Consider the following 25014-nt stretch of genomic DNA (forward strand, 5'->3'; position numbering starts at 1 on the left):
TCAAACCAATCCGAGCCCGCCCATGAAAGTTACGGACATTATTCGTTATAGAATCCTCTACGTACGTATCAAAGCAATCCGAGCCCATTTATGAAAGTTAGGGACATTATTCAACATAGAACCCTTTAGGACAAAAGCTCTTTATGCAAAGATTTACTATCCAATCATACAAAAGACACAAGGACCATACTATATTAGGAATGCTAACATCAAGAAGTGAATAAGAATCGTAGACACGCTGATCTTATGAATCCCCAAGGCTCGTATCATATCTTACTTACATCTAAGACATGCCAAAAGAAAGAAAGTGGTGTTTACATACCTCGTCCACTTCCTAAGCTAATCCGAACTTAAGTCTCGGGCTTCCCAAGATCTACAACAACGTCATTAGATACCAACCATTAGCTATAGGCACTTACGAATTCAATCCCAAGCTAGCACTTTATTTACGTAAATTCAAAAGATTTCCCCTATAAATTCAACAAACCCCGAGAATTCAACTCGGCCAAATCATCAACAACAATACCAACAATCATATTAACAATACCAACAATTTATTCAAAACGTATTCTAACGTTAGTAATTCCTTTCTATATAATTCGACGGCGTTTCCTTTACATTCAAATCAACCACATACAATCAAGCCAACATAAATGCTCACCCGTTCGAGTACTAACCCGAGATCATTCAAACAAGACTCAAGAACACTTCAAACAATCTGCACAATATTCAAAACAGCCCAACCAATATGCAACATCACCCGAAACCTTCCAAACTCAATAAGAACAACAACAACACATTTCTTTCTTCCAAATTCATGAACTACACCAACAATCCACACGTTAACAATATCATTTTCATAAATACAAGAGACTATATTAAAATCACACTAGCTTCTAAAACAACCCACAAACGATCACAACCTCAACTTGAACCATTAAACCTTCATTGTTACCGTAGAATCCTCAACACAACAACCAAAATATCAATTAAAATCAACTCACCATACTTTATAAAATCAGCCCCTACACGGCTCAACATCAACATACATGGTTCCATGAATTTCATTCATTTCTACATACTACAACATACACAAACCATCCATAACACATGTAAAAGAAGATTAAACCTTACCTTTTCCACTTAGTTCTTCAACTTGGCTAGGGTTCGAGAATTGCAAGAACGAATGCTTTGCTCGCTCCAACAACTACTTCACATTAATAAGGACCTTTCAATTGGTTGAAAAGCTAGAAGAAAATTATTTTTTGATCACCACACAAAGACCTCAATCTCGGCCAGCCATGGCCGAGAGTCTCCTTCTCTTTCTCTTGAGCTTTCTAGTGTTGTGAAGATGATTAAATGAATTGTGAGTCATCCAATTGACTTAAATATAGACCCTTCAAGATGAACACATGTACCACTCATAGCTTAAACTAATCAAATTTGGCCAAGCCTTGGGGGAGGGGGCCCACACCACACGACCACTTGGCCCCTTTTTTTTTTCCATTTCATGAAATAATTAGCATGAATAAATTAACTTCTAATTCCCTTAATATTTTCACACCAATAAAACTTATAAGCAACTTGTGCATTAAAGCAAAATCGGAAAATAGCCTTGTCCTTAACTTGTCGCAATTAACTCAAAATATCCCAATGTACAAAATACGGGATATAACATTAACCAACTACTTTTTAATCCCACTTGGACATATGTCATAGTACTGAGTATTTATTTCCTTTCATAGTACTAAGTATTTATTCTCTTCTCATTTATACATGTATGCACTTCAATTTTAATTCTTCTACACATATTTATTCCCTCCGTACACTTTTACTTGTCCACTTTGAAGTATATATATTTTATCATAATATCCATATTTATTGGTGTATAGTCTCAATAGCCTTAGAAAATAATTTGAAAATGAGTAATTAATGTGAAGGGTAAAATAAGAAGAAGAAAAATTTCTTTAAAAATTTCTTTCTCTTGATATGTTAACGTTGATAAGTAAAAGTAAAGAGGGAATGACTTTTATCCCCGTTTTCCTTCTTTGTCAATACTTTACTTAATTTGCTCTCCTTTGCATTCTATGATTATTTTTTCTTTATATTTATAAAATTGTTATGAAATTATGAATGTCCATTTCTCAAATATAATGCTCCTTCCACCATGTTAATGGTTCTTACTTTTTCTTCCACCATGTTAATGGCTCTCCCATTTTCTTCCACCTTTTCATATATTAAATACATATGTATTACTATAAATAGAGGGATAAATTTTCATATGAGATAGACTTGTAACACATTTTGGAAGAATAGTAAAAATCTCTCCTCTTTTGTCATTCTATTGCTATGGTTTTCATCCATTAATATTGTGACTCTTTTAGCTTCATTTTATAACACGTTATCAAAGACGAGACTCTGCCGTTCCGAGCAAATACTTTAAAGCCTCGAAGGTATTGATTTTCTATTTTTCTTTACTAATGGCAAATCTTACCAAACGTGAATTTGTAGCTTTAGATATATCCCAATACCTATATGTCTTGGATTCTTGACGCCGAAATTCACCTTAATGCGATGGGTCCACACCATCAAAGATAAAAATGAGGCATCAAACCAAGACCGTGCCAAGGCAATGATATTCCTTCGCCATCACCTTGATGAGGACTTGAAAATGGAATATCTCACTGTTAAAGATCCTCTTACTCTATGGAATAATTTAAAAGATAGATATGACCACACGAAGATGGTCATACTTCCACAAGCACGTTTTGATTGGCTCCATTTAAGGCTACAAGATTTTAAATCTATTAAAGCATATAATTCGCCATGTTTAAAATTATTTCTCAAATGAAATTATGCGGTGAAAATATCACCGATCATGATATGCTAGAGAAAACATTTTCCACTTTTCCCCGCCTCGAGTATGCTCCCGCAAAGAAGAATACCGAGAAATGAAGTTCAAGAAATATTCCGATCTAATCGCACATCTTCTAGGTGAACAAAGATAATGAATTATTAATGAAAAATCATGAAAGCCGACCCACTGTACCGCCCCCATTCCCCGAAGTGAATGAGGCAAATTTTCGCCATTCTAGGCGTGGAAGAGGTCGTGGCCCCCGTGGTCATGGCCGTGGTCAAGGAAGAAATTTTAATCATGATTCTCGTCTTGACCAAATAATACCCTTCACCACCAAAGAGCAAAAAGGAAGGACGAAAAGTATGAAATCGGGCAAAGAAAAATTCAAAATAAATGCTTCCGATGTGGAGGAAAGGGACCTCGTCACGTACTTGTCGTACGCCAAAGCACCTAATTATGCCGTATCAAGCTTCTCTCAAAAGGGAAAAAGATGCCGAAACAAATTTTATTTCTCGAAGATAATGTTGAGCCCGTACATCTAGATGTGGCGTATTTCTTTGAACTCCCCCGAAGGAAAAATAGATCATTTGATCGGTGATGGATCCGTAAAAACTTAGATATTTCATACGTGTCGTTTGTATGTGCTTATGTTTCCATGAAGTGTGTGTAACGCTTTGTTTAAATAGTAATATATGTAATAAAATGTGTGTAATGCTTTACCTAATCATAATGTCTACTTCGATATTCACTTTATCTAATATTTCATTTTGAAGAATCTACAAATCCTCAAATTTTATTTGGATCAATGACCAATCATGAAGATATTTGTGTGATTGATAGTGGAACAACACATACCATATTCAAAGATGAGAAATACTTTTCTCACTTGCGTAGAAAAAGGGAAATATTAATACAATTTCTGAAATTCGAAATTGATTGAAGGCTCCAAGAAGAGCTACTATATTTCGACTAAGGGGACGAAACTTGTTATAGAGATGCATTATTCTCTTCTAAATCCCCAAGAAACTTGTTAAGTTTCAAAGATATCCGCCGTAATGGATATCATGTTTTGACATTAAACGAAATAAATGATGAATATCTTGCCATTACAAAGAATGTCTCCGGCCGTAAATATGTTTTGGAGAAATTGTCAACTTTGTCTTACCTCGGGGTTACGTATTATGCAAAAATTAGTACAATTGAAGCACACTCGATCGTAAACCAGAAGTTTAATGATTCAAGTACTTTTTTGCTTTGGCATGACCGAATAGGTCACCCTGGATCAATAATGATGAGACGAATTATTGAAAATTCAAATGGGCATCCACTTAAGAACCTGAAGATTCTTGAAAGTGGTGAATTTTCATGTCTGTCGCTTGTTATCGTGTAAATTGATAGCTAAGTCATCACCAATGAAAGTTGACGTTGAATCTCCCGCTTTTCTAGAGCGTATACATGGGGATATATGTGGACCTATTCACCCATCTTGTGGGTCATTCGGATATTTTATGGTTCTAATAGATGCGTCTTTCGAGTGGTCTCATGTATGCCTCATATCGTCTCGCAACCTGGCGTTTGGGTTATTGGCACAAATAATACGCTTATGTAACTGTACATTATCCTATTAAGGCTATACGTCTGATAATCCGGAGAATTTACATCCCAAACTTTTGATGATTATTGTTTATCGGTTGATAAAAGTTGAACATCCCGTAGCTCATGTTCATACCCAAAATGGCCTTGCCGAGTCATTTATTAAGCGTTTGCAATTGATAGCAAGACCATTACTTATGAAAACACTTACCTACCACTCGTTTCGGGGTCATGCTATCTTACATGCAAGATCCCTTATTCGCCCGACCGAGTCATTATAATAAATACTCCCCATCACAATTAGTATTTGGTCATGAACCAAATATTGCTCATCTCCGAATCTTTGGTTGGCTCGTGCGCAGCACCACCACAACGCACTAAGACGGGCCCCCAAAGAAGGTTAGGAATATATGTCGGGTTTGAATCACCTCTCTATTATTCGCCACCTCGAACCATTAACGGGAGATTTATTCACTGCACGATTTGCAGATTGTCGATTTGATGAAACAAATTTCCCACAATTAGGGGGAGAGAGAAAAGAAGAAACCAAAAGAGAAATTGCGTGGAAAGTTTCATCACTATCTCATTTTGATCCACGTGCCCCTATATGTGAGCAGGAGATCCAAAAGATCATCCACTTCGAGAAAATAGCAAATCAAATGCCGCATTTGCATCGATTTGAAAAGAATAACTAAGTCGCATATCCCCGCAGAATGTGCCTATTCGAATTGACGTTCCAAAGGGACAATATACTGTGTCATAGCCTCTCGAATCTCATCCACGCCCAAGCGTGGTAGGCCATCGGGCTCCAAGGATAAAAATCCTAGAAAAAGAAATACAAACAATGATCGAATGACACTATGAAAGGATCTCATGAAGAGGTTCAAGATCCGATTAATCCCGATATTCCGAAGAAATCAAAGAAAACCGAGACTCGATGAAGTAAAGAACTATCATTAAGTTTCTTGGTGATGAGGACAATTTGAATCATTCGAAAATTGTGGTGAATAGTGTTTTTGCATATAATGTTGCACTAAATATTATGAAAGGCAAGAGGATCGAACCTCAATCCGTCGAAGAATGTCGACGAAGATATGATTGGCCCAAATGGAAAGAAGCAATTCAATCGAATTGAATTCACTTGCTAAACGTGAGGTTTTGGAGTCCAAACGCCTAATGGTGTAAAACCAGTTGGCCACAAATGGGTCTTTGTACGGAAAAGAAATGAGAGAAATGAAATTGTACGATACAAAGCACGCCTTGTTGCACAAGGATTCTCTCAAAGACCCGGCGTTGACTATGAAGAAACGTATTCACCATGGATGCTATAACATTTCGATACCTTATCGGTTTAGGCGTATATGAAACCCTTGAAATACATCCGATGGATGTGGTTGCGCCTTATCTTTATGGCTCACTTGATAATGAAATTTATATGAAAATCCTCGAAGGATATAAAATGCCCGAAGCATTTGGTTTAAAGTCTCGGGAAATGTATTCAATCGTATTACAAAGATCATTATATGGTTTAAAACAATCGGGCGCATGTGGTATAATCGCTTTCTCGATAAATGAAGGATATACAAATGATGCCATTTGTCCATGTGTTTTTATTAAGAAAACATATTCGTGGTTCATTATACTTGTCATTATGTTGATGACATAAATCTCATTGAACTCCGGAAGAGCTCCAAAAGGCGATTGAATATTTGAAGGAAGAATTTGAGATGAAAGATCTAGGAAAGACAAAACTCGCCTTGGTCCTGCAAATTGAACATTTCACAAAAGGGATCTTTATCCATCAATCTCGCATATATAGAGAAAGTTTTAAAACGGTTTACATGGACAATGCGCATCCTTTAAGTACTCTAATGATTGTTCGCTCACTTGAAGTGAGTAAAGATCCGTTCCGACCTCAAGAAGAAAATGAAGAGCTTTGGTCCCGAAGTACCATATCTTAGTGCAATTGGTGCACTTATGTATCTTGCTAATGCTACAAGACCTGACATAGCGTTCTCTGTTAATTTGCTAGCAAGATATAGCTCTTCTCCTACACGAAGACATTGGAACGGAGTTAAGCATATATTGCGATATCTGAAGGGAACTAGCGATATGGGTCTGTTTTATACTAACAAAGGTAGTACAGATCTTGTTGGTTATGCAGATGCAAGTTATTTATCTGATCTGCATAAAGCTCGATCTCAAACAGGTATTTTTACATGCGGTACTTGCTACACCACAAAGCAGTCCATTGTTGCTACTTCTTCGAATCATCCGAGATAATAGCTATTCATGAAGCAAGTAGAGAATGTGTGTGGTTGAGATCGGTGATACATTCCATCGAGAAAAGATAAATGTATACAAAAATACCCACGATTATATGAAGATAATCTCGCATGCATAGCTCAATTAAAGGGAGGATTTATAAAAGGAGATAGAACGAAGCACATTTCACCAAAGTTATTTTTCACACATGATCTCCAAGAATGGTGATATCGATGTACAACGATTCGTTCAAGTGACAATCATTTGTTCACCAAATCTTTGCCAACTTCAACTCTTGAGAAGATGATATTTAAGATTGGAATGCGAAGACTCCGACATCCGAATCTTGGTCTTCGTCGTGGGGAAAATACGCGTTGTACTCTTTTCCCTTAATCAAGTTTTGTCCTACGGGTTTTCTTGGTAAGGTTTTTAATGAGGCAACTCTCAAAGCGTATTACTTTATGTGTCTTATTTCCTTCATCGAGGCTTTTTCCCCACGGTTTTTCCCAATAAGGTTTTTAACGACGCACATCATCTATGGACATCCAAGGGGAGTGTTATGAAATTATGAATGTCCATTTCTCAAATATAATGCTCCTTCCACCATGTTAATGGTTCTTACTTTTTCTTCCACCATGTTAATGGCTCTCCCATTTTCTTCCACCTTTTCATATATTAAATACATATGTATTACTATAAATAGAGGGATAAATTTTCATATGAGATAGACTTGTAACACATTTTGGAAGAATAGTAAAAATCTCTCCTCTTTTGTCATTCTATTGCTATGGTTTTCATCCATTAATATTGTGACTCTTTTAGCTTCATTTTATAACAAAAATGTATTACTTTATTATTTTCATTTCGGAATTAAAATTTGGTGATTTACGATATAACATATATCTTTCTAATTTTGATTTCTTTGTAACAATTCTTTTTATCTATAATTGTTAATATAAACAATTATAATATATTTTTTAAGTAATTTAATAAAAATATTTAAAAATATTTTATTAGTTTTGATTTTAAAAAATTCAATATATACAACAATAGTTCTTATGTTTGTATCTGAACAGTTTGAGATGGATATTAACCTGTCGGTATACATATAATATATTAAAGAATTTAAAAGAAAAAATTTAGAATCAAAATATTAATTTTCCCTCATATTCTTACTAATTTTCTTTTTCACATCGATGAACAACTTTCATTGTCATGACAATGAGAAAAAGGTCCGACTCTTTCCATCTCAAAGACATAATTCCATCATATGCTTTTAATTTTTAAACTCCATATTTTAATTATAGCTAAAGTGATGGTACATAAAATACATATTGTATATGTTGCTATATATGATAACAATTAGAATGTTTTTAAAAGTTATTTTCAAAATACAAACCTTAAAGACTGGCTAATTAAAGTGAATAAACATGTTCGGCCCATGCATTGCACAGGCATATATTGCTAGTTAAGCAGTATAAGACTATCGACCCGTGGACTCGACATGCCTTGCCTTTTTGGGGGAAGTTACACATACAGTCGTTCGACACTATTTTAATATAGTCGATTAGCCTCATTAAACTTAATTACAAGTTATAACCAATAAATATAACATTCGTTAAAAAAAAAAAAAAAACGATCCAGCTTATATTCTTCATCTGTGCCTCTTTTCTGTCCTTCCATCATCACCTAAAATTCGAAATCATGTTCGTCCATTGAAAAGAGAAATCAGTTGCTGGAATACCTCCTATTCAATAATTTGAACTCATGAGATCTCTAACCATAATCATCATAAGGGCATGAACCACAAATAATGATCCAGTTTTTAGTATATTGGGTGATTGTTTAAGCAGAAGAAAAACAAATGTTTTTCCCTCAAAAAGTAACGTTTTTATCTTTTAAACAAAATTTGAAATTTTCATTGACCAAATATTTAAAAAAATTCGATGTCACGTAAAAAGAAGAAGATAGAAACGATGTCACGTAAAAAGAAGAAGATAGAAGTCGATCCATTTAGTATTCATTTCATACTTACACACTCTACAATGTATATATAGCTTTTAGACATTCTATGACCAATATATGCACTCATGTACACAAACTCACTCAGGATGCACTGCCAGAATCTGGAATTAATGTATATAGAACTGTTATACCCTGTGTAATAGTGAATATACATCTTTCATGCATACACTATATAACAGTGTATATACAACTTCAGTATAAAAATATAATTTTATACAATGCGTATCTTTTTTATTTTTTTTGGGTAACTAAGTAACTTTATTTAATCACCAAATGGGCAGTACAAAGCCATAGCAAGCTAACACACTATGCTATCTACGCATGATTTGAAACCATGGTTTCAATTTTTTTAAATATAAAATTTAATCCATAAGTTTATATTTTGTAAAAAAAAGACCCATAAGTTGGTAGATATTTTTAGCAATTACCCCCATCAATCATTTACCAATCTCATTAACTTCCACCAAATTTTATTTATGTCTACCAACATTTTAATTTTGTAAAAAAAGACCCATAGTTTAATTTTATTTATTGAACTAAAATTTGATCAATTGATGTTGTATTTTTAGAAAGGTCTTCTAGTATTAATTTTGAGTCAAGGTTATTATGAATTAGCGTATTAATTTTGTTATGAACTATGACTTGCTCATTTGGTAAGATTGTGGTGTAAGAATTGAGAATGTTTTGATAGTTTTCACAACTTGTGGGGTTTTTATGTCTATAAGAGAAAATACTCCTTAAAATATCCAAATTGCATGTCCAAACATGGTTTCAAACCATGTCCAAACGGGGCCTTAACATAACTAAAACATATACTACTGAAGTTACTTTTAATACCCGAGGGAGCTCTAACATTACACATATAAGCTACTCCCTTTGTTTCAATTTATGTGAACATATTACTATTTGGGAAGTGTTATGGTTCTTTGACCATGTTTTACTTATATTTTTTCTAAATTATTTGAAAAAATGTAAAGTGGGTAATACTTTTGACTTTTGACCTTGAAAGTTTGCCATGAAAAAAGCAGAGGCAATAGTTTAAGACCACTCATTTTCAAGATCATTGGATCTAATTTCTCAAAAATAATACATCTTCTTTCACACAACACTAATAATTTTCTTCTTTGTAAAGTGGTGCACTTTTAGTCGTAACTAAAAATTTTGGTGGCCGAAATAATTATTTTAATTTATTAATATAGTAAGTTAAATCCAAAACAAGTATGAGAAAGTTACTTAATGGTATTGTTACTATTCATGTCCCGATTTGACACGCTGATGAAACATGAGAATAACATTTCCAAACTCTCTAGATTAAAAGAGTCCTCTCTCTGCCAAATAGAATATTCGTTTTCATCAAAATTATTGATACAATTATTATTTTAGATTGTTTATGAATCACAATCTAGAATAGAAAAATCTTTACATGTGTTATCATAGCAGGAATTTTTAGAAGTAGCATTTTTTCATAAAAAGATTAAAAGTGTTTTTTTGATTTCGTGAACCTTAATTCTATTATTTAGGGATTTACAATACTATTAATGTCAATCTTGAATTTGAGAATAGTCATGTATAATTGCAATTCGGGTTGACATTTTAATTCTGCAGCGATAATCTTCTTTAAGAACAACAAGTATTCAAATGCTGCTAAGCAAATGGAATTGAAATGCTTCTCCGTTAAAAAAGAAGTTCAGAAACATAAAGTGTCAATTGAACATATTAGCAACAAACTTATGATGTCGATTCTTTGACAAAATGATTACCGCGCAAGATATTTATTGAATATGTTGAAAGAATGTGCATTATTGATGGAAATGAATGTCCATATGTAAAGACTTTTTATTTTAATGGATTCATGCCACTTTGAGCTCATTTCTATATTTTTTGAAATTGTTATCTATTTTTTATATATATATACATGATGCCGAAAATGACGATAACATATCTTATCTGATTAGATAGTGTTATTCTAAGATATTATCATTGAATCTATTATGTATTTTTAAAGGTGTGTTGGATAATAGACTAATATTATAGTACATAGAAGAGACTACATCAAATAAAGTAATGCACAACTGCCATGACGTTGATTTACTTAATAACAGTGAATAACGTCGGATTTATCATTAATAATGCACATGAAGATTGACACGTTTATTAAACCATTAAGTCAATGAACGTGCGCCAATATAGATTTTTGACGCACACCTAATTATTTTGATTTAATAATAAAATAAACTTAAATCCTAAATAAATGTGAGAAAGTTACCTAATGATATTAAACTACCCATATTACCCTTCTCACGTTGATGGAGTGTGGCAATAATATTTCCAAACTCTTCAGATTACATGATCCTCTCTTTATCAAATAGAATAGACATTTCCATCAAATCTATTCTGTAAGTATAAGGAAAGAGGGGGAAACAACTTCTGCGGAATAAGAAATTAAAGAAAAAGGCTTCTGGTATCAAGTAGTCAAGAAAATACTATGCCCGAATTCAGATATGTTTTTCTTGATTAAGGCTTCATTTGTTTACACTTAATGGAGATCTAAATCTTAATCATTCAAATTCAGCCCATTAAGCGCATTTGTTTTTAAGGTATGAATTTTAATTATTCAGATTCAGCCAATGAAGTGCATTTGTTTTGTTTCCTTATAACGCCTCTTAATGGATCTAAATAGATTTGGATAAATCAGATCCGTAAGAGAGTTTTCTTCCATTCAGACTCATTAAAATAAGTACACGTTATTCACAAAACCTTTCACACCTCTGCCTTCTCTTCGCGACAGAAATTTTCACGCCTCCCTCTCTCCTTTCTCAACCAAATACATCAAACTCTCTATAAGGCGGCGTTTGTCCGGAAATTTCATGGCCGTATAGTGAGGTGTCATATGCATGTATACTGGCATTCGATATTTAGATCTCATTTAGCTGTTATAAACAAAAGTACGCAAACAATTAAATTTTTATATTTTTTATGTTATAAACGAAAATAATATACTTGTAAATTTTAAAATCTCAATTGATTTTCATATCTCATAAATCAAAAATTGAAAAGACTAATAAATTAGTACTAAATACATAACTAGTTGTACCACACAGATAAAGAATTAAAATCTAAGGAACATCTGCATTATAAATTAATTGAGAATGTAAATATTTTAAGTTTGACGTAAGAACTCCACAATTGTAGGATGTTTCGTAAATTCTAGTCTCTTAGTGATAATATAAGGCTTGAACTGACGAAGAATTTTGTCCAAATTTTCAGCAAAAGGAAATTCAATAGCTTTTCCTTGAAGGCTATCTATGTGCTTAACAGTTGACTCTTCTATCTCCAAGTTGCAGTAGGTTGAGGCTCTTCATCGACACTTTTGTTGTCACATAATATATTTCTTACAAAATATTATCACACGCTATTTGAGTATGGCTGTTATAGAGAGGTAAATATACAAAAGAGTGTACCACTGGATGAAATTGCTGTTATAGGCAGAATGCTATTATAGAGAAGTAAAATATAACATGAAAAATCAGTTCCGGAGAAAATCAGGCCGTTATAGTGAAATGCTGTTATAACGAATGGCAATTAGAGAGAGGTTTGACTGTACCTATATTTTCCTGCTTGAACTGGTAAGATTTCATAATCTTTACAAGTATTTTGTCTAATATTTTTTATATTCACAATATTTTCGGGTGTATTGATGTTTATCAAGAACTCTTGTTGCCGCAATATTAATTGATTAACTGTAACACTAAAAAAAGGAGGGAAAGTTTAATCATGCTTATGCACAACTCATAAATGTTATCGAACGTGCTTATGTAGTTTTGAAAGCAAGATTTCCGCTATTGGATAAGATGCCACCATTCTTTTGATGTCTAGAGAAATGTTGTTGTTGCATGTTTTGCAGTTCATAATTTTATCAGGAAAGAGCGTACGTAGCTATTTAATCAATACAATTCACCTCAATTAATATTTGACGAGGATGAAGGAGAACACGAAGAAGTGTTAGATGAAACAAATGGACCTAGTTGGACAGCTGAAGATTCACAGATAATGCACAATATGGATGAACAACTTGCACTTCAACTAATGCAAATAAGAGGAAATACTTGAGGGTTTTTATATTTTCATTATCTGAAATACTTTTATAGTGTTTAAACGTTAGAATTGGATCTGATTGTTTTCGAGTTAATTATTTAAATTTTCTTATACTTGAGTGTTTGAAGTGGAACAAGATTTTGTTTAGCTGGATGATTTTTTATGTTAAAAAATTAACTTATGTTGAGTTCTTAAAAGAATTCATGTTACCTTGTCACAATACTATTTTTTTATATTGATACATAAATTTTAGTTTTAATTTCAGATAGTTTAAATTTTTTTATTAAATTTAATATTCAAAATATTATTTTCTATTAAAAAATAAATTTATTTTGCTGAAATGAGATTTTTATAATATTTTATTGATATAATGTAATTTCACATGCACATTTAGATATTGAAAACAAATAGACTTAATCATTCAGTATTCAGATCTAGAGACCATATCTTAATATTCTGATGTATATTCAGATCACATCTAGATCTTAATGCACATTTTGATATTTAGATGTCTTAATCTTAATGGAAACAAATGAGGCCTAAATTGCTGTTTATTTTATGTTCTGTGAAAATCATTAAGTTTCAACGGTTATGAAATTATTCGTACGAGTATTATCTTAGATTTTTTGTGAATCACACTCTATAATAGAAATTTTTTACAATGATCCTAAAGAATGACAATTTTTTTTAACAGAGACCTCCTTGTATGCATGGCACACTATTTGTATTTCAAATTTGACAAATTTCTCTATAAAGAAATCCAGATCTTCTTTTCCCACATTCTTCCCCCAATTTTCAGCATCCTAACTAAGTTTGTAATACCAAGTGAGAATTCAGGTGCGTCAAACTGATTTTGTTGAAAAATGACAAGAAAATGCAATCTTATATGTGAAATTTTAGCAGTGGAGTATTGACGAAAGCTACTGAATTCATTCTCGCTAATGTCGCCATAAATAAAAGGCGATTGTTTCCTACTATTGCGCCTTAAGAATACTGTTATTTCCTGATAATCGATTCAAATATATATGAGATATATTGGGTATGGTTTGGTGTTTAAATTTCGGTTTTGGCTATAGAAAGACTTTGAAGTACTCTCTTTCCAAGAATTGATCAAAGACAAAGAGATACTGCATATATGATTGGAGCGGGGGGCGGGGCGGGGCGGGGGGGATCATGTGATATGAACGTGAGGAGGCCTTTGTTGAAAAAACTAATGGGGTCTTGGGTTATAATTATTTGGGCTCGTATATGGTATGTATACAGGATGAGATAGTTAAGGATATCTCATGAGATGGGTATCTGATGGAATAATATATCCCACCTTTTATATGAGATAACTAATGCACAATTTCAGTATAACAACACCGACATACTCAGTATAATCTCTCACGTGGGGTCTGGGGAGGGTAGAGCGTGCGCAGACCTTATCCCTACCTCGTAGAGATAGAGAGATTGTTGCTGATAGACCATTGACTCGAGTAAAGCATTTCGAAGCAGTTAGAAGAAAAAAAAAAACACGAAAATGGAAGCAGTTACAAAAACTAATAAAATGCGATATGACATATCATTCAGAAAAAGGAACAGTAACAACACCGAAATAATGCGATAACCGAAACACAAACAAAAGAGAAATCCCACAATTTTAGTACATCCCATGAAATTGTTATCCCTTATCCGTCAATCAAATGCAGAATAAAATAATTTCGCATTTTATTCTATGGGATTGTTATCTCATCTCACATACCAAACGGGCCAAAGTATACTGCTCTATTAAACAAATAAGTCTATTAGGGGTTGTTTGGTTGGAAACAAGTTATCCTAGGATAACTTATCCTGAGATTAGTTATTCCACCCTCCCACAAGGATAAAATAACACTACAATCCCGGGATTAGTTATACCGCGATTTTATCTCCAGCAAACGTGGGATAAACTCATCTTAAATATAATCTCAAAATTATTTATCCTTATCCCTCGTACCAAACGAGTCCTTAGTGCTTCATACCAAAAAAAAAAAAAAAAAAAAAAAAAGCAAACTTATGCAATATTTTTCCGACAAACTTTTGCAAATTTATCCCAAAAAAAAAAAAAAAAAAAAGAAAAGAAAGGGTAGTTAAAAATGGGAACTCCCCAGAAACTTCAAAATCCTATGACGAGACCTATGAAGTTAGATCCACGCCAACAGCAAAAACCAACGCACCGGGCAACACATAACACGCCACGTGTACATTACTCCACATGTCACATCCTCATTCGTCAATCCCTTCACTTTCCACCTTGTATCCTCAACAGTATATATACCCTACACTCTCTCCTGTCACTGAAAAAAAAATTCCCCCTTCCCAAACCCATATTCCGATCAACAAAAATGTTATTCCGGTTAGGTATATTCCTATTATCATTGTTGTTGGTCAATCCAATCTTATCTGAATCCGCAGTTTCGAGCATAGATCTGGGATCAGAATGGTTCAAAATCGCTGTGGTTAACTTAAAACCCGGACAACCCCCAATTTCCATCGCGATTAACGAAATGTCCAAGCGGAAAACTCCGTCACTCGTCGCATTCCACTCGGGCAGTCGATTAATCGGGGAAGAAGCTTCTGGAATAACCGCTCGATATCCGAACAAGGTGTACTCACATCTCCGTGATTTAATTTCAAAACCCTACCAACACGTTGTCAAAACCCTAGCATCGCGTTACTTGAATTACGATACTTCCCCCGAGGGAGCGCGAAATGTGGCTGTTTTTAAGACCGAGAACGGTGATTTCACGGCGGAAGAGCTGGTAGCGATGTTGTTGAAGTATGCGCTTGGATTAGCAGAGTCGCATACTCGGGGGGCACCGGTGAAGGATGCTGTGGTTACTGTGCCGCCGTATATGGGTGTTGCGGAGAGGAAAGGGCTGCTTGTTGCTGCTGAATTGGCTGGTATTGTTGCAGTATTTCATAAATTTTTATGTGAATGGTCACTCTTAGGACACGTTTGGTACGAGGGATAAGGGATAATTAATCTCGGTATTAAATTTTGGGATGAGTTTATCTCATGTTTGGTCGGGACAATGTCGCGTGGTAACTATCCTGGGATTGTAGTGTTATTTTAATCCCACATTGAGGGTGGGATATCCCCGGATAAATAATCCCGGGATAATTAATCTCGGGATTAAATTTGGGAGAGTTTATCCCACGTTTGGTTGGTACAAAATCACGGGATAACTATCTTGGGATTGTAGTGTTATTTTTATCCCACATTGAGGATGGGATATCCCAGGATAATTAATCCCGGGATAACTTGTTCCCAACCAAACGAGCCCTTAGAAAGAGTGGCAAGTGAATGACAATGTGGCAGTATGCATGAAAATTGTTCAAGCCCTTAGAGAAAGAGTGACAAGTGAATGAAAATGTGGTAGTATGCATGAAAATTGTTCAAGCCCTGGCAAGTGAATGAAAATGTGGCAGTATGCGTGAAAATTGTTTAACAACCTAGCTTGCCACTTGACAAGTGACAATCTCGTTCTTAAGCCTATAAATAGGTCTCATTTCATTTCATCAGCATACAACCAAAGAATCTTTCCTTTGGTTTTCATGCCCCACACGTTCCGTTCCTTTTGATTGGCTTTCTTTGGTTTTCTTTAATTGTTCTCTTGATGTGTTTTAATATTTATAAAACTTGTTGGGTATTATTTAATTTTGCTGATTAGTGTATCTAATTAATTATGTTGATTCTTGTATCCTCTAATAATTAGAGAAAGGTTTGTTTAATCCTGGGAAGCATTTCACATTGCTGAAATAGTTTGTAACAGTGCCCAGCACGACTCAAGTCAATTCGTGTATTTACTAAAGATATTATTGTAGTAATATTTAATTATCCAGTGTTATTATTTTGCTAAATAAATCATATTTATCATTGTGTTTTCACCTCTGTTTTTCAACAGGTATCAATGTGTTGGCGCTTGTGAATGAACATTCTGGTGCAGCATTGCAGTATGGGATTGATAAAGATTTTTCTAATGGTTCGAGGCATGTGATTTTCTATGATATGGGTGCGGGTAGTACTTATGCTGCGTTGGTGTATTTCTCGGCTTATAATACTAAGGAGTTTGGGAAGACTGTATCGGCTAACCAATTTCAGGTTCAAGATGTTAGATGGGATGCGGAGTTGGGTGGCGAACATATGGAATTAAGATTGGTTGAGTATTTCGTTGATGAGTTTAATAAGCAGTTAGCAAATGGGGTTGATATAAGGAAGTTTCCTAAGTCAATGGCGAAGTTGAAGAAACAAGTTAAGAGAACAAAGGAGATTCTTAGTGCAAATACAGCTGCTCCAATTTCAGTTGAATCTATTTATGATGATCGGGATTTTAGGTAAGTTTATTGTCCCTTGATTTTTATCCACATGAAAATGAATTCTCCTACTTTCCTGTTTTCTTGTAGTTTATCTACTGCTGGGAAATTTTAGTTCTAAAATTGATCTTTTTTAGTTCTCCAATGTGCTGCTAATAAGTGAATGATGTCATGTTATCTAGAGAAAGTTGGTCAGTAATCCTGTCTATGATATGCATAAGTGATAAAACATGGACCTTAGGCCAAACTCAACCGCAAATGCTAGCTCATAGTGTGAGGATTATCCAAGACCATATAAGGAGACTAATTACCGATCCCATATCCGATGTGAGACTCTTAACACTCACACACACGCCCAGACCTCGTTATATGGACAACAAAGAACAACATCGGTGAACAAAGAATTGGGATGGGCTTGGCTTTGATAGCATGATAAAATATGAACCTTGGATCTAACTCAACCCCAAAATCTACCTCATAGGGTGAGGATTGTCTAAGACCATATAAGGAGACCAATTAACCATCCCATATCCGCTTTGGGATTCTTAACAGTAAGGCTTGGGGAAACTTTATGGTGTGGTATTTCATGTTTTGCTCGTGATGAAAGAGAGTTGAGTCGATGTGCTTGAGATGTGATGGAGCTACTTTTCAAAGGATTAGGCTCTTGCTGTAATTGTTTTTTTAATTTTTTTTTTTTTTAATTTTAAACATTACTGTTGCTATTGCTTTCTTTTCTTCAGCCTTTCACTAATTTGGTACTATTCCAAAAGTCCATGTACACACAGATGAATTCTTAATCGGAACATAGGGGCCAGGTCCTACTATTGGCACATTGATCACCGTACCCTTCCAGAGATATTTTAGACCAGGCTAGGTCTAATATCAACTTTGCCTAAGCAAGCAAAGTTGGTCAAAGAAATCTTTGCTTAGATGCAAGGGGAACCCTATATGGTTACATTCTCACTCTCCCCTTACCCCCAAATCAGCGAAGCAGCACTTTGTGCATGGAGTAAGCATCTTTAAAACAAAGTTGATCCAAACCCTGGGGTACGGTTTGGTGAAACACTTCTACTGCCATGGTACTTCTCAAGCTGATCTTGCTATGGGATTAAACAAATGCAACTTTACTTGATTTTACTTTTTGTTTCTGTCCTTGTGATTGTTTCTATGCTGTTTACTTATTCAAAACTTTTTGTGACCCAAAGTTTTACATGCCGTGCAAGTAATAATGATCAATACATGTAATTGAGGTGAAGGATCAGCTGTTCAGCTAATGAGAGCAAGAGTTAAAAAGGAGAAAACAAGAATGAAGAAGATGCTTCTTTTCTTATATAAAATGGTATATGTGAAAGGTGAAATAGAGCTTGAGGCGTGGCTTAGTTGAAAGTCGATGCTGTCACATTCGCTGTGATTTTCTGCTATAGAACTTGTGATTAATTTAAAACTGATTCTCTAGAGAAATACATCAAAATTGACTGCTTTGTAAATTGTTTGTTTCTCTTTTGTATTTCCCCGTGTTTGCATGTTTTTCTTCCTAAATTTTAGTTAATATGACAACGGACTATGTTAATTTCTGGTTGACATGATCAAATGCTCAATTCCGTCTTAGATAAAGAAGTTCTGCTCCCCTATGAGTAGCGTTGCTATCTAATACATATAGGAGTACCCTTCCTCTTATGTGTGATTTATGTGTTATGCTGGCACGCTTACACATCTGGAAGAGGAGGAGGAGCGATATTCAACTAGTATTTATCACTTGTTTTTCATCTATTCACTCATCAGGAATTTATGTTGTCGCAGGAGCTCAATAACTCGTGAGAAGTTTGAAGAGTTATGTGACGATTTGTGGGACAAAGCTCTTGTACCTTTAAAGGAAGTTCTTACTCATTCTGGTTTGAAAATAGAAGATATTTATGCAGTGGAGTTGATTGGAGGTGCCACAAGGGTACCCAAATTGCAGGTCTGAGTCACTGCTCTTTTCTTAACAAAGTTAAGGTCTACCAACTACAGTAGAAATATACATATTTGCAGTTGTCATATACTTGAAAATCCAAGGAAATTTTTTGATTGCTTATGACTTATATACAATAGGATAAAATAAATGTTGTGTTGCTGGCTGGTGAAGTTTCTTGCCACTGAATCTGTAGCATTATCTTTATATGCAGCCAAGTCAATGTAGAATTAGACATCATTGCTTGTAGCATGCTCGATTTAGGAGTTGTGAGAACACAAATTGTTTTCTCGAAAATAATATTTACATCCCTCGACTGCAGGCTAAGCTGCAGGAATTTCTTGGAAGGAAAGAACTGGACAGACATTTGGACTCCGATGAAGCAATTGCACTTGGTGCCTCATTGCATGCTGCTAATATAAGTGATGGAATCAAATTGAATCGTAAATTGGGAATGATTGATGGTTCTCCATATGGATATGTGATTGAAGTGGATGGTCCGGATCTTCCTAAAGATGAAAGCACCAAACAAATGACCATACCGCGTATGAAGAAACTACCCAGCAAGGTATATCAGAAATTTGTTTTGACTGTATATTGTTGGGGAAATGATAGGTTATTAAAGAACATACTTAATCATGACAGTTTTATGTCCTATCGTGTGAATTAACTGCAGATGTTCAGATCCATTGTTCACAACAAGGATTTTGAAGTTTCACTAGCATATGAAAGCGATGACTTCTTGCCACCTGGGACTCCTTCGCGTACATTTGCTCAGTATGCAGTGTCAGGTCTTGCTGATGCCAGCGAGAAGTAAGAATCATCAATATCTGTATCAAATGGTGTTTGGTGATCTATTATTCTGAGCTTTGTGCTTTTCCTTTTTTAGGTATGCATCACGGAATCTGTCTGCCCCTGTCAAGGCTAATTTACATTTCTCCCTTAGTAGAAGTGGAATATTTTCATTAGATCGAGCAGATGCTGTTATTGAAATAACTGAATGGGTCGAAGTTCCACGAAAGAATCTGACAGTGGACAACTCAACCTCTGCTTCTGCGAACACATCAACTGAAAGTGGCCCCAGTGGTACAGAGGAAAGCGATGAAAAGTTGAATACAGACGGTGGTAATAGTAACACCTCTGATCCTGGTGCAAATGATTCTAGCACCATAAGTCCTGGTACAGAGAAGAAGCTGAAGAAAAGGACTTTCCGAGTTCCACTTAAGGTCCCCTTCTTTATTGATTTCCATTAGGTGCCAGGGAAAATGCTATTTTAGAAATAGCGCAATGTTAAGATGTCTTTAACCAGTCTTATCCTTGAGACTTCTTTGTTCGTGTAGATTGATGAGAAGACTGCTGGGCCAGGAGCACCTCTTTCAAAAGAATCTTTTAGTGAAGCTAAAAGCAAATTGGAAGCACTGGACAAAAAAGATGAAGAGAGAAGAAGAACAGCAGAATTGAAGAATAGCTTGGAGGGATACATATATGATACGAGAGACAAGGTTCGAGGGCTTATATCTTTTACTCTTGTGCATGCTTATGAATATGTGGACACCTGATCCATTCAGCTCTGGAAAAACTTTAATGCCTTATGTGTATTCTTGATATTCTTGATTTTCCCATTTCTCGTTCCAATTGCATACAATTGTTTGATTTATTAATAAAAGTTTTTCCTCTAGCTCAGAGTGAAGGCTTTGCAGCTAGACAAATCTTTTTTTGCAACTGTTCTCAAGCAGATACCTACGCTTCAAGATTCTCCTGAAACATCCTTTTGAAAACTGTTCTGCTTTTGAGCCCTCAAATGAAACATATACGCAGATGTGGAACAAGCCACACATACTTACTCTGTTTCTCTGGTGATATTGTTTTCCTAGAAGTTGTCACCTTGTGGATCACTGTCAGCTTCTCAGTTTTTGTTCTCCTTGTAATGCACTTTATATCATTTGGCTTCCAGCGGCCCTTTATCACTGCTGTTTCGCGCCAAAGTTTTATTGCTTGATTGATCACATGGAACTGATTAATGAATCACGTCCTCCATCTTTTTTATGTTGAATGTGCTCATTTACCAGCTTGAATCTGAAGATTTTGTGAAGATATCGACCAGTCAAGAGCGCCAGTCCTTTATTGAGAAACTTGATGAGGTTTGCCTATTTCCTTTTTCCATGTTTGATCATATGTGTGTTTACGGTAAATATACTAAATGAAGTTGCTGCACATTTTTCAGGTACAAGAATGGTTGTACACTGATGGTGAAGATGCTTCTGCCACCCAATTTCAAGAACATTTAGATAAATTGAAAGCTATTGGGGACCCCATATTTTTCAGGTCTGCTCCTAGTATCAACTGCACTTAAAGGCTAAATCATAGTTATTTTTAGTACAAGGTTAGGTAGTTATGCTGAATGTAATTTTTTGTGCAGACGTAGTGAACTTACTGCACGCCCTGCTGCATCTGATCATGCTCGAAAATACCTTAATGAAGTGGAACAGGTAGGAAGTTTGATTTCTTGTTCCAGTCATACTCTTCTGCTCTCTTTGTTTAAATTCTTTGGATCATGAAGTGCAGAATGTAAGTTTGAATGAGTGTGTTATGGTTTGAACAAGAAATAGTACCTGTTTGTGTTATGGTGGTATCTATATCTAGATGGACAAGCAATAGTATTTGTTTATTTATTTTCAAGGGAAAAATGGAGAAATTAGTGGGTTTAAGAGAAATTACTAGGTTGTGCCAGCTCATTAAACTGTAAGTCGGCACTGAAGTTTTTCAAGTGGGGACATGGCAAAATAAGCTGTATACTGTGAGGTATTGTTAATAGCCATGGTATCTTCTAGATTGGAAGTGTAGAAGATGTATTGATAAAATTGATATTAACCTGCATCGGTATTTCAGTGATTTCACATTTGGTACCATAACTGTCATTTTGGCTTTAGTAGAAGATTTAATCACATCGTTGACATTGAACTTTGCAATAATCCTTGTGTGATTTTCAAAGCTGTTAACCAGCTAGGAAAGTTATGCATCTTTTATTGCTTTTGACCCTTGCAATTTACCTTTTATTCTTGGATACCTTCAGATTGTGCGTGGATGGGAAACCAACAAATCGTGGCTTCCTAAGGGAAGAATAGATGAGGTGCTCTTTTCAGCTGTTGTGCATATTTCTGTTTTGATACAATAGAAGCTAAAACATCTCTTTAGTGTTCATAGCTGGGAAATTTAAAAAAGGTCATGTTTGCAGGTTCTAAATGAAGCTGAGAAAGTGAAGAATTGGTTAAATCAGAAGGAGGCTGAACAGAATAAGTAAGTTCACTTTTTCCTGTTGGAACATCTTGTTCATTAAACTATTGAGCCATTGAACTCTCGAAAGTGATAACTGATATACTGTCGTTACCTTCCTAAAAAGAAAAAAGAAAAAAAGACTAAATATATTGAATCTGTGTGCGGGTTGAAGCATATACGCTATGATTTGAACATTTTGTACGTGTATAAATAATTAATTTGTGTAGTCTTAATTGGTTTGGTATTTCATTCTACCGAATAAGGAGGGAGAAAGGTGGAATGTAGTAGTCATTCATTTAACATTTGCCCTATTCAATTGGCACTGAAGGAGTACTATGTACCGGGAGACTAGAAAAGAGAAGAAAATGGATGCTCTAAAAATGTTTGCCCCCAGGGCTTTTGTTCAGTGACAAGGACGCATGACATGATGGGAGGGTTTGCTGCAGTTTGAACCCTATTGTGGGGATGTGGCTAGAGCAGCAGGCCCAGACTACCTGGAGTTTCGAACCTTGCAGCAGGCCCAGACTACCTGGAGTTTCGAACCTTTGTGCCAACTGAAGTTGTGCAAGAAGCCCACAGGAGATCTCTCTGATATCAGAAAAATAAAAAGAAACAAAAATTAAAAAGCGAATGAAAAAAGAACAGCTTAAACCTTGATTCTCTTTAATTGCTGAATTTTCACATGTGCTTCACGTCAGTTCTTGATTTTGACGGCAAAAGTTTGACAAAACAATGTGGTTCTAAAATGGCTAAGCCTATGTTACATGCAATAGTACCTAGAATTTCTGGTGGCAAAATAATATAAAATATCATTTGCTGGCTGATTCTCTATAAAAATTATGATCCATATAGTGTAGATTACAAAAACAAAATAATTTGGGCCTAAAACGACTTAGCCTAATTTATGCGCAGTACTGCCTAGAATTCTGGGCGAAAAATATACATAAAATATAATTGAGCCATGGGTTCTTCATAAGAATTATGTCCATATATCCCAGTGGTCCGGCGTGCCGGTTTGAGGAAGTCAACTCTCTACAATATTGTTCTGAGAAAATATTTTCTGATCTTTACTATCTTTTTATCCCTTTTTTCATACATTGTGTGTTAAGGCCTCGTCTTTTTTCTGCAGCATTCCTGGAACCGAGAAGCCTGCATTTACTTCTGAAGAAGTATATGTAAAGGTTTTTGATCTTCAAGACAAGGTACGAGATCTAAATCTTCGTTAGTTCAGTGTAGTGATGGGGAAGAGTTGACCTAGAATTTGGTTGTCAACTCATTCCTGATATGAAGCTTTCACTGCTTGATCCTCCCTCTCTCTTCCTTGTTGATCAGGTTAACAAGGTAAATAAAATACCAAAGCCAAAGCCAAAGATTGAGAAGCCTGTGAAAAACGAAACTGAAAGCAGCAAGGAGAAAGCAGACGCTACCAACTCCTCTTCTGAGGAGGGTACCTCCCAGAAAGAACAAACAGCTGCAGATGCAGAGAAGTCATCCGCTGATGAAAAAGCCAATGCGCAGTCTAAAGATCATGGATCAGATCATGATGAGTTATGATTATTATCCTACAGTGACACATCAAAGGCTAGATATATGCAAATTACAAAGAGGAAGAGATAGCAACTTGAATTGTAGAGTATATACTGAGTCGAACCCATCTTTTTCATGGAATGCTTTTTCTTGCCATGCTTTGGGAGTCGTCGCTCTCCAGGCAATCTTGGGTTCAAATAGTACATGCAACGAGGTCTTACACTTGATCAGTGGTATTTGTAACACAATATTAATGTAGAACAGCAGGAACATATTCATGCGCCATTTTGGCTGCAGAAAAGAATTTTGTTAGCTCCTCTATTTCTTTGAATGCCATTTGCCACCACCCTCCTGCCCCTGAAATATTACACCTTTTCTTTTTGAAATTGGAAACACTTAAAAAGAGCTTGGGCTTCTATTCCTGCGCGTCGTATTTCTTTGGGACAATGGATGCAGATTAGCTGTATACCAAATATATTAAGAATCTATGTCGTTAGGTTATAACCACCAATGCCCGGGTGTGCTAGGCTTGACTACCATCACGCAAAGTCATCTATGTTGCAATCAATTTTATAACGGGTTAGCCATTTTTAAAAACCAAAAGGTGCAGGGTTCCTGCAATGGAAGGAAAACATTTGACTTGGCACAATCTATCTATACATCTTACAGTACCATTGTATGGCTAGATCTCTAATCTCTATAAATCTATACAGGTAACAATGAACGTGTTTTTTTACTGGGACGTTCCATTTCATTACTCCTTTTCCGACAAAGAACTCACTGCTTGATACATCTGCCACTGGTGCCTGGATATGCTATTTGTGGCCTTGTGCAACATGCACATCTGGACTCCCTATGATTGCCAAACCTGCCTACAACATCATCAAAATGTAATTTTCCCTTGATTAATCTCCGGGACACAAAAGAGACTTTAGAAGGGATGTTTTGTTGCCAGAGTTTAGATAGCATAGAATTATGAGCCTTCCTCTTCCTCAAACCAGATTTGTTATTATTGTTACCATCATGTGACAAGTTTCATATAGTGAAATCAGGTTAGTCCCTCTGGCCAATCTCAATATATCTAGAA

At 35.3% G+C, this 25014-nt stretch overlaps 2 protein-coding genes across 2 annotated transcripts; both read left to right on the top strand.

The window, feature by feature from the left end:
* Nucleotides 1-6376: 6376 nt before the first annotated feature.
* Nucleotides 6377-6733, top strand: LOC132038461 (secreted RxLR effector protein 161-like). The gene has a single exon (XM_059429127.1). It carries the CDS (start codon nt 6377-6379, stop codon nt 6731-6733), a length of 357 nt encoding a protein of 118 aa, XP_059285110.1.
* An 8406-nt stretch (nt 6734-15139) lies between these two features.
* LOC132036806 (heat shock 70 kDa protein 17) lies at nt 15140-24345 on the top strand. The gene is made up of 14 exons (XM_059427196.1): nt 15140-15760; nt 16765-17194; nt 18974-19133; nt 19447-19692; nt 19801-19937; nt 20014-20350; nt 20465-20626; nt 21194-21265; nt 21349-21449; nt 21544-21613; nt 22198-22254; nt 22360-22421; nt 23530-23602; nt 23733-24345. The coding sequence occupies exons 1-14, from the start codon at nt 15202-15204 to the stop codon at nt 23952-23954; spliced, it is 2688 nt and encodes an 895-aa protein (XP_059283179.1). The 5' UTR covers nt 15140-15201; the 3' UTR covers nt 23955-24345.
* The last annotated feature ends 669 nt before the right edge of the window (nt 24346-25014 follow it).

The sequence above is a fragment of the Lycium ferocissimum genome, chromosome 11, assembly GCF_029784015.1.
Source record: "Lycium ferocissimum isolate CSIRO_LF1 chromosome 11, AGI_CSIRO_Lferr_CH_V1, whole genome shotgun sequence".
Classification (NCBI taxonomy): Eukaryota; Viridiplantae; Streptophyta; class Magnoliopsida; order Solanales; family Solanaceae; genus Lycium; species Lycium ferocissimum.